Here is a 12,372-nt window from a genome sequence, read left to right as displayed (position 1 = left end):
GAGACCACACTTACCTCAACCTCTGAGAGGCTTCTTTGGCTGATTCTCACCCAACGAACAGGCAATGACGTTGATTATAGTCACTCATTGGCTCTACTGTTTGTCAAAATTGAAGCCCCAAAACAGGAGGTGAGAAAAATATCTTAGAGGTTTTGTATAAGGAGAACATTTGGAGCCATTCCGTGCACTCTGGTCGAAATTAACTTTCAAAACAAACTTTTCAGGAACTGGCCAAATTTTTTAAAGTGTTGCCAGAAGGTGGCAAAGAACATTTGCATTAGTGATTGATTCATCCCTTTGAGTAAAGTAATAAAAAGCTGAGGTGGCAAAATTAATTTGTAGTTAACCAAAAGAGCAAGAATTGTTTTCTTTTCTTTTTTTATTTACTTGGCAAATGAAATTATGAAATCAAACCATTTATAAGGAATTGCTGACAGGTTTTCCAATGTTTTTTTTCAAATATTTAGGGAGCGGTGCATGTCCAGCTGTCTTTGTCCATCCACTTTGTGTGCAGGGTCACTACAGGCAACACCAGGAAAAAAAGCGCAACAATTGCATTCTGCGCTTCTCCTTGCTCACAGTTGCACTGGCCTGGTCTCGACCGGTCTTGATCAGAAATCCTCAGGCCGCCCTGTCCAAGACTGAGACAAGACCGAGTATAAATGCCTTTGATTTTGAGATGAGACCAAGTCCCTTAGAATGTGTTTTGGGGACCTCGACCAATCTAGAGAACCACAACATTACATACAATTAGAGAGACAATGGTGAAAGCTTTGTTATTTCAAGTTTGGAAGGAAATCAAATTATTATTGTCATCAAAAACATCCAACAAGTCTCATAAATGGGGAATAACTTGCCTCACCGAATATCACAGATCGGAATGGAGCAGGGCGAGCAAATGCAGCTTGGACCAGGGTTTATTGAAGGGAAAAGGTAGTTGGAGGAGAGGATAAGGGGAACAAACTAACAGAACCGGCAAACAGACATAACTTAACGGACCAACCGACAGACTGGCTAACCGAAACAGAACTGACAAAGACAGGAACCAAGAAACAAGAACGATCCGAGAGGGAGTGGCACGCAGACAGGACTTAAATACGAGACAGGTAACGAGAGGCAGGCGACTGTAATTAGTACATTGATTGTGAGTAGACACAGGAAGGGAGGGGCGAGTACACCGACGCGGACAGAAACCATGACAACCAACACATAATAAAACAACCGGGGACAAGCCGTGACACTGAATCTCTTGCAATTGCCATTATTGGCCGTTAGTTCACATTATTCTTCTGCTGTCCCTGTTTTCAACCTTATAACTCCCCTAGATCTCAATCAATCAAGATCTTAGAAGTGGTTCATTTTTTGGGGTCTTTTTAAAATCCAGTTGTCATCTGTAGAGTTTGAAAAGAAGTAACAACTATTTGGAGAAAATAAGGGGTTGGAACTGGTATGTTTTTAAATGTTTAAAGTAAAGGTGGAACGTCGTGAGAAAATATTTCCTATATTTCTAATATTTTCTACCACTGACGAACTTGGCTCCAAATGTCACAGCATTTTGCCTCTGGGGATCCCTCACCTTGAGGTGTTACACGTGAAGAGATTTTGAAACCTGGGTGTCATCTTGATAGTGGAGATTTAGTGCTGGAATGTTTCAAAGCTTTGACATCTCTAGCTCCCTTTACTCAGGGTATAACTTTCACAGTAAGAGCATAGTCTTGCAAAACAACAAAAAATATTATTGGAAAGTTTTCGGAATCTGTGTGTTCATGTGACAATGCTGATTGAGGGTGGAAGCAAACATGTCTGTCGTGACAAGCTGTCACGGAGATGAAAGATGAAAGCACACCCAGGTGGCTCTTGCAAGCAGCCGCCATACGAAGCCTCGGGACCTGGGCGAGGTTTACGCTCCAGTGTTATAGGGCTACAGCCACTCCTTGCACTCTAACCAACTCAAAATGTTGGTTTGTTTGTTTATTGTGATTTCAATGCTGTTACCTATGGTGTTGCCATCTATCACTGTATGTACATGCGTTGAAGTAATCTAAGTGGCCACAGCCATTGACAATATTATCTGTATATCACACGTACTTAGAATTCTGCTTACTATCATGAATTTTAATCAATTTATAATGTCTTTATGAATTGGAACTGAACTAGTGATACTTTGTTGTTTTTTGCATTTTTAATTGAACTAACAATTTGTAACAATTGGAGGATAAGTGATTTTGATAATGGATTGATGGAAGTTATGAATGGGAGTCTGTAATGTTGATGTTACAATCTTTTTAGAAATCACCTGTGCAGCCATGAAAAAAGTCATAATTTCTTCATGCAACATACTGTATATAGCCTATTATAGTCCGCATACACTATTTTCTTCTTTGTCGAATATGATTTTAACTCATTCTTTGCAAAACTGCTCTTTTTCAATCAGTTTCCTGAAAATCAGCAGCGATGGTTCACTTGTCTCACTTGTGTTTCTGTTTACAATGTCCACACTGCAGCACATGGATTAAGGTTCATCGTGTACAAGAAACTGATGTCCTTGTCTGGCCTCTAACAGAGTGAAATGTATAAGCCTGCTGTCAGTTTTGAAATCTGAGCTGTTGACAAGGATTTGTGCATGACTACCTCATTTGACCCTTCCTGTCGCAACATGAAACTGAATAAATATGTGTCAAGTTATTGTTATTTAATGTTTTAAATTCAGTACTCTGAATAAGGCCATTGGTTCAATGTGATCAGGAGAAAGACATTGTTTATTCATCAAACCAGTCAACTTTGGTCAATTAGCAACTTTAACATTTTGAGAATGCACATATGACAATGACAACAAAGAGTGTATGGTCTGTACGAAATAAATAGCACATTGCTCATTTACAGCTCGGCTTGGGAAAAGGGTTAATCTTCATATCAAAATGGCACACAGATAAGTTGTGAAACTTGTGAACTCACTAATTGCTCAACAAAAAAGTTCTCCTTTTTAAATAAAGCTTTTCATTTTTAATATGTACCTTCAAGAGCCTGTTATAGTTAAATAAATAGAATGCTTTCCATTTTTAACATGCACATCCAATTTGCCTCGGAAAATTATTTACATTTCACTGATCTTACTAGTTCACCATATTCTCCACCTTTTTTTTCTTAGTCGTCTAAACGCTTCTTTCTTTCCACAAACTCTCAAACACACAAATGTACAGTCACGCTCGCAGACATGCTGCACCTATTTACTATTAACACAATATCTAGTACCTATCCATAGTGATCAAAATGCGAGCGGTAAACCATGTAGTGTTAAGAGGAAGCAATCCAAACACCACATCTTAACGGAGGGGGATGAAATCGAAATGTTTTGTTCACAATTGATCATGCACTGTATAAATTCACACTGTTATTTGGTTTGAGAGTGTATCAGCGGCTTTAATATCTACGTGTGAACCAAGGAAAGAGTAATACGGATCTCCTGTTAGGGATGAACGATCCTACTGAATGGTTTCTAACAATTAACAAGTCTTGTTTTCTTCACTGTCCTACAAGTGGTTTTGCAATCTTGGAGTAAGCGTCCACGCATAACCGGGAGAAAGCCAACGCAGGCGCTTTCTTCTGTCGTATCCGTGCTTGTCTACAAACTCCCGAACGGAAGGCTTTAGGTAGAGATGCGCAGTTTGTTCTGTGCTGTTTTTTCCCCCTCATCCTTTCTTTGTCGTTTCATGAGGCAAAATAGGAGTTTTGCATGGAGTACAGGCGGTCGATTGGATTCCCCACACGGGCCTGCATGGAGTTGACTTCTGATGATGCCATGAAGCAGTCACTTAGGCTGGTTAACGACGTGTCACTGTCGATGTCGTGGAATGCAGAATCGTTACCTGTGTGGAATAAAGTACACAATCTGTCAGAAGCAGAGGGATAAAAAGCAGCAAATGCACAAATCACTGTAATCTTGCAACTGATGGTAGCGCTGGGAAATTAGAATTACTAATTGTCACTATGAGGAATTGTGTTTTTGTGTCATCACAATTGTGAAAACTGTTTCCTCAGATATCATCAAAGCTCACTTTTTGCGGCCCTCGCTGGGACAATTGTGCTCTGTGAGGGCGCATGTAAACAAGGGGCTTCCTCCTAAAAGATCTGGCTAATAGCAACTGTTTACGCCTTTCATAAAACCTCAACATGTTATTTCTCTAAAGGGAATAGTTAACTTTATTACACTCTGGATCTTAATGATAGTGCACAAAATGGGGACAGTGTTTTGAGACATATCTTTTAATGCCTTGCCAATATTGTTCTTTTCCCCAAACCAAAGGAGAGTGATGAGACCGGGGATTTAGGTTCTTACTATCAAGAAGAACTAAATGGAGGCAAATTATAAAGAAGTTATGAACTTGAGGAAATGGTCCCTCTGGGCTTTGTTGAGGACATCACTCTGAAAAGTGTTATTCCAGGAACATCCTGTGGATTAAAACTTGATTGACTGATATTTTCCCCCTCCTCTCGTTTGCAATTTAATGTCTTAGCAAAATCTGCGACGAGTTGCGCTCGCTTCCTGATGTGCTGGCAGATAGGACCCCCAGTCTCCCACACTGACCGAGCACATGTTTCTAACCGCCAACATCATCAGCAACGGGATGTCTCAAAACTTGGGGGCAGAGATCTTGAAACCACATGATCCCCCAAACACAAACGCGTATCTTATCTCATGTGGGAGGAGAAGCTGCTGGCACTTAAATCAGGTTGCTGTGGCTTGAAAATATGTTCCACGCTGGGGAGCTATGAGATTGATCAATGGGGGTGGGGGCAGACAAGTAAGCGGGGGTTACTGGATGCTCACCATATGGGTTCATGTGGTCCCCGGGCATTTGTGGGGGGGTAAGCCCCTGTTGGAATGGGTCTGTGCTGTAGCCATTCTGATCCATGGCAACCAGCTGCTGCTGTGGCGGTGGGAGAGGTGTGAAGGAGCTCATCATCCCCTCCATTCGATTTGACATTACTTCTGCAAGAAAGTGAGCGCATATGAGGACAAGTTTGCACAATGAACAATTGTTGGATTGTTTGAAGATAAATCTCCATGCAGTCACCTGTGGATGTAATTTCTTGTGTTTTTGAAAAGGCACGCATTAGAATATTCTTTTTCTCTAATTTAAAATTCCAATTACTTATTGTTGTACATTACAACACTGATTTTATTGTTTCATTTTTTGTATAAACCATGGGGTAGTATTCTATTTATTTGTAATTACTTTATTATTTCCTAAATTACTGATAGTCATTTTCTGTCAGACAATATGATATGATAATCCATTAACCCACAACAGAGGACTTTTGTATTATCAGGAAAAAAAAAAGATCCATTCCAAAACACACACACGCATACAGACAAACACACACACAAACATATATTGAGATTTTGCGAACACAAAATGTATTGATCATTTTTATTATATAGGTGATAATGATTGAACGTGTCGAATTTTGTAATGATTTATTTAGCCATTCAAGTAAGACTAATGGGAAAAAAAAGGGCAGTTCTTGTGAGGTAGCCACAAGCTCCAAATAGCGAATTGGTGTGCATGCCTTTGTTGGTATTACCTTGGAAACCTGCTGAAACACACTCGGCTACAGTCCTATTGCCAGTTCCTTTGACAAACACTGCTCTGAGCAAAGTGACTGATGAAGACCCAGCTCTGGGGGCTTCTTCCAAGGCAATCCAAACCGCTTGCACAATTCTATCTGTCCACAAACTCTTCAAAAATAACTTTTAAATTACTTTTGGTGTGTTTTTGTTCACACATTTTATATATTTTTCCATCTGGGCAAAATGTGTATTTAACAACTTAATGTTATATTTTTTTGCTTGAGAGAATTACAACTAATTGTGAACAATAAAGAAGCATAAGGGGAAGATCATTTTAGATTCAGTCTTTCAATGATATTTTAGTGCTACTCTAGTACTTTTCTTTTATATGCTCATCATGGCTTTATGTTCACGTAAAACACATCCTGCATGTAATATCTTTGCCACGAGGATATGATTAAAATGTAAAATGTAGTGGAAAGTGAATATATGTACATTTTTTCATCATCAAAACGTGTCACTTAAAGTGTAGTGTATATTGTGCACGCTTAAGTGTGCTGCTGATTTTGTACTATTAAAGAGAATAACAAAATATTCTATATTTTTTTAAAGGAGGAAGATATTTTTTGTTTTTAAAGATATTTTCTTGTTGACTCATACTGCAGTCATCCTGTAAAATGAGATAAAAGTAGAGCAACAGCTGAGAGTGAAAGCTCCTTGTGTGTACTCAGTCACTACCTTGCCCAAGTCTCTGGGAATTCTGTTGTTCTTGTTGTTGCTGCTGTCTTCTGGCCAACTTCTTCATCTAAACGAAAGAGTCAAAGTTGAGAGGAACTCCCAAAACTAACATGCGCTCTTTAATTTAGAAAGGATGCTTCAGGCTCTTCACCCTCGCGTGAACTGCATGAAATCTGTATCGGAGTGCATTTCATTGTCAAGAATCAAAGGATTTTACAAGATAGTCATCGGCCTGAGGGAGGGCGTAGACATTTAGTGCATCAGTGTGCTAGATTTGCAACTTCAAGTGATATTTCTTTTCGTTTTGCAGTCGTGAAAGGAATGCAGTGATAACTTTAACACACATAGTTTTGGTGATTTATTCACTGGACTCTTTCTGTAAATTCAAGATGGAAAAGGGCTGTCCATTACGTACGCAAATCGTCTAGTTTCTCCCACCTTAGCTCTCTGGTTCTGGAACCACACCTGGACCACCCGAACACTGAGCCCTGTCTCTGCAGCCAACGTCTCCCTCACCTGAAGACAATAATTTTAAGCACCATGAACAACGTATAAACATACAGCATCATGCTATAAACCAGGCATGTTCCAGCATTTGCTTTGTTTTTTAGGGACCTTGGAAATGCCACTTTTTTTTTGTCGCTGGCCACGTCAAAACTTTGGAGGCACTTCTATTGCAATATGTTTATTATATCAGCTTCAAAACTCAATTGGTTCAAATGAAACTTCAAATGTACTGCAGCTTATTTGACTGTTTATTAGGCCAAACATGTTCAAAATGAATGAGTAAATGTTGATGTGATCAAAAATGCATTCCCAACATTATTTATTGCAGCCTCATACGTACCTTCCTGCAAGGTTTTGAGGATACCTCAAAGGAGGCCTTGAAGGCTCGTCTCTGCTGAGTAGTCAAAATGGTCCGTGGTCTTTTAGGTCTCCTGGGATCCTTGCTGTCATCCCCTTTTCCCTGGCCTCCCATGCCTCCTTTCTCAGGCTTGATGTCCAATTCCTCATCGTCACTTTTTTCTGCAAGAGTTTGCATCATCAGTACGTTTGAACTAACTACACCCTTTTGTCTGTGACAGGCTACTGATGAATATACATTTATTCTTCGCTCTTCCAGAAGATTCACACACCACAAATGCATATTCAACGGACACGCATGTGTTTTGAATATGGTTATCAATTAGTTTCAAACGAAAACTTGTCACATGCATGATTACACTCACAGACATCTACAGCGTGCGCTTGGAGTGCACAGTGAAGTATGTCCATTTATCATTAGACTGGACACTGTGTCACTTGTAACATATTGCCCTCAGCTTTAGCTGATTTGCACCGAATCAATCTCTGATAAGAATACTATGTTAAGTTTAACAAAGGTAGTGCTCGGACATATGGAGAATGCATCTTCTATAATGAAGCATAAGAAAGAGCGAATTTAGGGTTATACTTTTATAGTCACGAGCAGGATACTAGACCAAAAGAAAATAAGTGCAAACTACGTTAAAAAAGCTAAAAAAGAAAAGTAAAACTGTGAAGGAGAATATGGCAATGGCATTGTACCACTGTTGTGAAATTTAGATTAATTTGAAAAGCCAATTTATATAGAAAAAAAAACCTCATCTAATGCACCAAAACAAAAACATTTTCGACTTTATTTGATGCACTAACATCAGAACAGCCGCATGTCGACTTAAGTTTCAGGGGCAGCTGCTCTGAGAAAATGGGTGTGTGTTTATTCTGCAGGAGCGGTACGAGGTAGCTCCTCACACAATGACGTCACACAGTGAGGACCCAGTCGAGCAGAGGAATGAGCAGATATGTAAATTTGCGTTTCTTTTTGGTGAGGTATTTCCATTTTAACATGGCTAAAAGCTAAAAAAAAAAAAGATTTAGCATGATATAACTCCTTTAAAGTGAATGAATCTAGCCTGAGTATGAATAAAACATTTTTTGGAGAGACAAACATGATTTCTTAGTGTCTGGTTCTGATGTGTAAATACATTTGTCTATTGCAAATATATATTCTGTCTAGCACATACTAAGGTTAACCTCTGTTCATGTCAACATTTCCTCCATCTTGAAATTTGGAGACATGCACAAAAGCCTGTGCGATACTCTGGGACACGAGCGAACAAGGATGAGGCAGAGCAAATATTCCCACAAGTTGACAAAAGTTGACATAGGCACAGATGTATTTGACAAATTCCCTGCTTTTGTGCGTGTTTAAATGTGAGCCAGATGGTAGTGAACAGTGAGACTTGGCGACCTGCCTCATTGAGTGAGGAGGCTATAGGCGAGGAACACTCGAGCCGATAAGAGCGGAGATGCAGGCGTTGTGCAGAAAGGCCCCAAATCCCTTTGTCACTCACCATGATACAGTGATTTAATTCTTTCCAGCACCACAGCCTGCCCACGCATGGATAGCTATTAGAACAGAGGGGCTTGGCTGAGTCCTGGATCCACTTCCTACTGTATCATAAACTTGTGCTCCCTGCTCGAATTAGAAAGCTACCAAAACAACAGATCAAGTATTGTTGTAAGCTTTTACAGCAAGTGATGTCTGCCGAATTGCAGCTGTTTAAGGATAAATCATGGTTTCGTTGTTATCTTTTCGATACGCTCACGGACCACATCTTTAGCTACACCTGCGCAATCCAGTATAAGAGCTGATGAATTGGATTAATTAGAGATAAGGAATTAAAACATGTTATATTGCAGGGAACCCAGTGATTGGAAACACCTCTGAGCAGTGCAGTTTGACACCACTTCAAAATATAACTAGCGATCAGATAAATAAATTGATATCACTGGCAAGACAGCACGGTGACTGTTCAGAGGTGCAGAAATCAATTACAGCTTCGGCCTTCCTGTGTGGAGTTTGGATGTTTTCTGTGAGGGTTTCCTTCAGCTGCTCCGGTTTCACACCACAACTTAAAAACAAAGACTGACCACTCCAAATTGTGTCTTGGTGTGATTGTGAGTGGTTGTTTGTCTATGTGTGCCCTGCGACTGGCTGGCGACCAGTTCAAAGTGTACCCCGCCTACTGTCCCAAAACTGTTGGGAGAGGCTTCAGTACGCCGGCCAACCTCGTGGGGATTAGCGGTTCTGTTGAATGAATGCATATTGCTGGCCAGTAAATGTCAAGTACCAATAAAAACAACCTACACCTATAATGAAAAAAGTACAATAAAAATGTTGATTTTATTTTGTGTAACTGCTTAATGAAATGTTATTGAGTAAAGTCTACACACAAATTTTTACAGTGTACAAAAGTAAACATAACACATTAGATTGTGTGTTATATTTGATGGTAGAAGATGTGCACGTATGCTTAAAATTATAGTCAGTGAGTGTGCGTGTGTCCGTGCGTGTGTATAGCATGTGCACACCACTTGACTCCAGTTAGGACCTCAGAGTTAGCTGTCACTGCAATGGCACCGCACGCATAAAACCCAACACCTCAGTGTCATGTGATGGTCGCACCTCAGTACTGTTCTCACTCTGCTGTGAAAGGGCGCACGGGGCTCACCTGAGTCTGAGTCATCTGGGCTGACCGAGCTGAGTAAGTCCTTCTCCCTCTCATAGTCGACCTTGCACAGCAGCTGACCCTCCTTCAGGACAAACTCGTCGCCTTTTCTCAGCTGGCGGTCGCACACGCAGCAGCAGAAGCAGTTCAGGTGGTAGACACACTCCAGAGCTCGCATTACAAACTCTGTCGGGGCAATCTTCTCCATGCACCCGCTGCACTTTGTTGCAAACAACCTATAGATGATAAAAAGCATTTGTTTTTCTCCAAAATGATAGTTTTACAGCAAAGTTTAAAAAAAACATAACATTGTTGGCAGAGGTAAATATTGTATCACCATATGTAGTTCAAGGACTAGTGATAATTGCTAACCTACTTGCTGCATGGCTGTAGATTTGGAGGAGATTGGTTTGTTTTTACCCAACATTGGGTTAATTAATTTGACCCAGCAGTTTGGGTTGATAATTAGATTGGGGTAGGCTGAAAAGAAGAAGATGGTCATCATCTTGCTCAGTTTTGTTGTGTACTGAAGTTGAAATAAATTAAATGTAACATTCTTGGGAGATGTTTGCAGCTAGATGGCCGTTGATGTTGGATGCATCAGTTAGCATATCAGAGTCCATGATTCATTACTGACTGCTGAGTGTCATATCTTATCTAACAATCTGACATCATGCCTCTGTGCTGCAACACCGCTTGGGTCGTCTGTCCAATACCTTCGTCTTCTTTTGTGATCATTCAGCAAAATGCTTGTATTGTTTCATTGGTGACTTTGAGTCATTTAATTTGTGCTTGCTTGTTCAGAAGAAGCCATATAAAAATGAAGCAAGGAGGCATCGAGCGTGGTTGATGTTGTCCAGCCGTAAAGCTGGATTTATTAGCAGCGTCTTTGTTTGTCCTGGTGAGGAAGACAGCTGGCAGCCGCCTATCTATTTGTGGTGAGCATCTATTTCATTGTGCGACGCAGGGAGGCAACGAGAGGACTATTTAACATCATGGACTGTTTCGGGGCAGGGATGAGCGATGGTGATGAATATAATGTGTAAATATGAGAAGAGGGTTTTGTCATGGTAATTGTGTTCTTGGTGCTGATTGAGTGCTGATAGGGTGTGTGTGTTTGTCTGTGTTAATACGTGTGCAAGCAGCACCCGGCAGCTGTATGCATGCTGGAAAGAAGTGTGGTTTCTATTGTTGACTGCATGCAGCTCTCTTTGAAGGGGATTGCGTCACTATTGCTCAGCGCAACCAGCTTTTTATGTTACCTTAATTACACATCAACAAATCCAATCTACCTGCATTTGACACAACTGTGCAGTGTATAGAACATGTTTAAACGTTATTAACTTTTCAGCCTTCACACAGCAGCAATCTAGCCCAAGCAAGGTTCAGAAAATCCTATAATCTTCCATTTATTACAATAAATTAAGAAGATTATTATTCAACTATGGAAAAAGTGGAAAAAATGTTGGCAACTTTCTAAAACAAGCGTCCGTCTTTTTTAAGTGAACTGGCAACGTGGACATACTGTAGCTTCTAAACAAACTACTAGGCTTGTCCATTTGATAAAAGAAAGATCAGAAAGCACTTTCTTTTTCCTTTATTTGGGGACAAAAAAAAGCAAAAGCTCACCCTGGCAAAACTGAATATTCAGGAACTAGTTGCACATTTTTAGAAGGATTAGTGTGTTACATGCTGGGATCAGTGGAAAGAAGTGATGAATCTCTCAAGACAAGTTCCCAGCTCTAATGTTTAGCTAATGATTGACGGCTTAGGCTAAGAAAGAGAGCGAAAAGTTGAGGAAATGACTTGTTAGCACGGTTTGGATATGTTCAGGAGTCTGCATTCACCTACAGCCGCTCTCTCAAATCTTCTCATCTAGATGAAAACATTCTCATTCAGCCCCCGTTCCTTTCTTCTCTTCCGTGCACCGAGTCTAATCTTGTAAGCCATTATTTTTCTATTTCCCCTCTCTGTCACTTTGCATTATTTTTGCTGCTGTAATTCCTATTCGTCCCTTCTGGAATCTTCCTGTCCTGCTTTGTCCTCGACTCTAATCCGGACTTTCTGCCTGTTTTCAGCCCCTGGTCCCCATTCTCTGCGGGGTTCAGATGGAATAGCCATGCATGACGCCCCTTCTATGGCAACCACACCTCCACAGGAAGGCAACGGCGACTTTTCGGATGGGCAGAGAGGGCCTTTGAGAATCTGGCAGCAGAAGTAAATCCTTCTCTAAGGAACAAGGAGAATTAGCAGGGAGCAGTGGACTAGGGATTTAACCCTACCCCTCTCCTTTGAAAGGCACAGTCAGGCCCACTCCTGCGGCTCGCCACAATCAAACAGAAGAGGAGTGGGGAGGTGGCAGTGGGGAGAGGAGAACACAAACTCCCTGAATGACACAAGCAGTGGATTGTGGAGGAGCCTAATCCCACTTTAATACCTTTCCAAGTTCAGCTGCTAAAGAATGCTCTTTAAAACAACACCGCTGTGTGAGCAGTGAAGGTTGACCAGGGGGAGGCACGCCATTCAACC

At 40.8% G+C, this 12,372-nt stretch overlaps 1 protein-coding gene and 1 long non-coding RNA gene across 8 annotated transcripts in view; both read right to left on the bottom strand.

The window, feature by feature from the left end:
• Positions 1–361: 361 nt before the first annotated feature.
• On the bottom strand, positions 362–1,054 carry LOC148398136 (uncharacterized). The gene is made up of 2 exons (XR_015858794.1): positions 863–1,054; positions 362–724 (listed from the first exon to the last, which is right to left on the bottom strand). It is a non-coding gene; the product is annotated as an uncharacterized LOC148398136 (long non-coding RNA).
• A 1,687-nt stretch (positions 1,055–2,741) lies between these two features.
• The window catches only part of lmx1bb (LIM homeobox transcription factor 1, beta b), a 51,812-nt gene continuing 42,181 nt past the window's right edge, over positions 2,742–12,372 (bottom strand). For 6 of the 7 annotated variants that reach the window (XM_088375955.1, XM_088375957.1, XM_088375954.1 and 3 more), the window contains 6 exons: positions 9,847–10,079; positions 7,158–7,336; positions 6,749–6,826; positions 6,311–6,377; positions 4,829–4,990; positions 2,742–3,866 (listed from right to left, as the gene is read on the bottom strand). In XM_088375955.1, coding sequence (XP_088232081.1) covers positions 3,709–3,866; positions 4,829–4,990; positions 6,311–6,377; positions 6,749–6,826; positions 7,158–7,336; positions 9,847–10,079 — 877 coding nt within the window. In that variant the 3' untranslated portion in view covers positions 2,742–3,708. The remainder of the gene's footprint in view (positions 3,867–4,828; positions 4,991–6,310; positions 6,378–6,748; positions 6,827–7,157; positions 7,337–9,846; positions 10,080–12,372) is intronic. The other variant, XM_088375952.1, reaches the window with a different exon arrangement.

Source organism: Syngnathus floridae, chromosome 5 (assembly GCF_059516105.1).
Source record: "Syngnathus floridae isolate MCC-2025c chromosome 5, RoL_Sflo_1.0, whole genome shotgun sequence".
In the NCBI taxonomy this organism is placed as follows: domain Eukaryota; kingdom Metazoa; phylum Chordata; class Actinopteri; order Syngnathiformes; family Syngnathidae; genus Syngnathus; species Syngnathus floridae.
The sequence above is the reverse complement of the archived record's forward strand: the minus strand, read 5'-3'. Positions and strand labels throughout refer to the sequence as shown.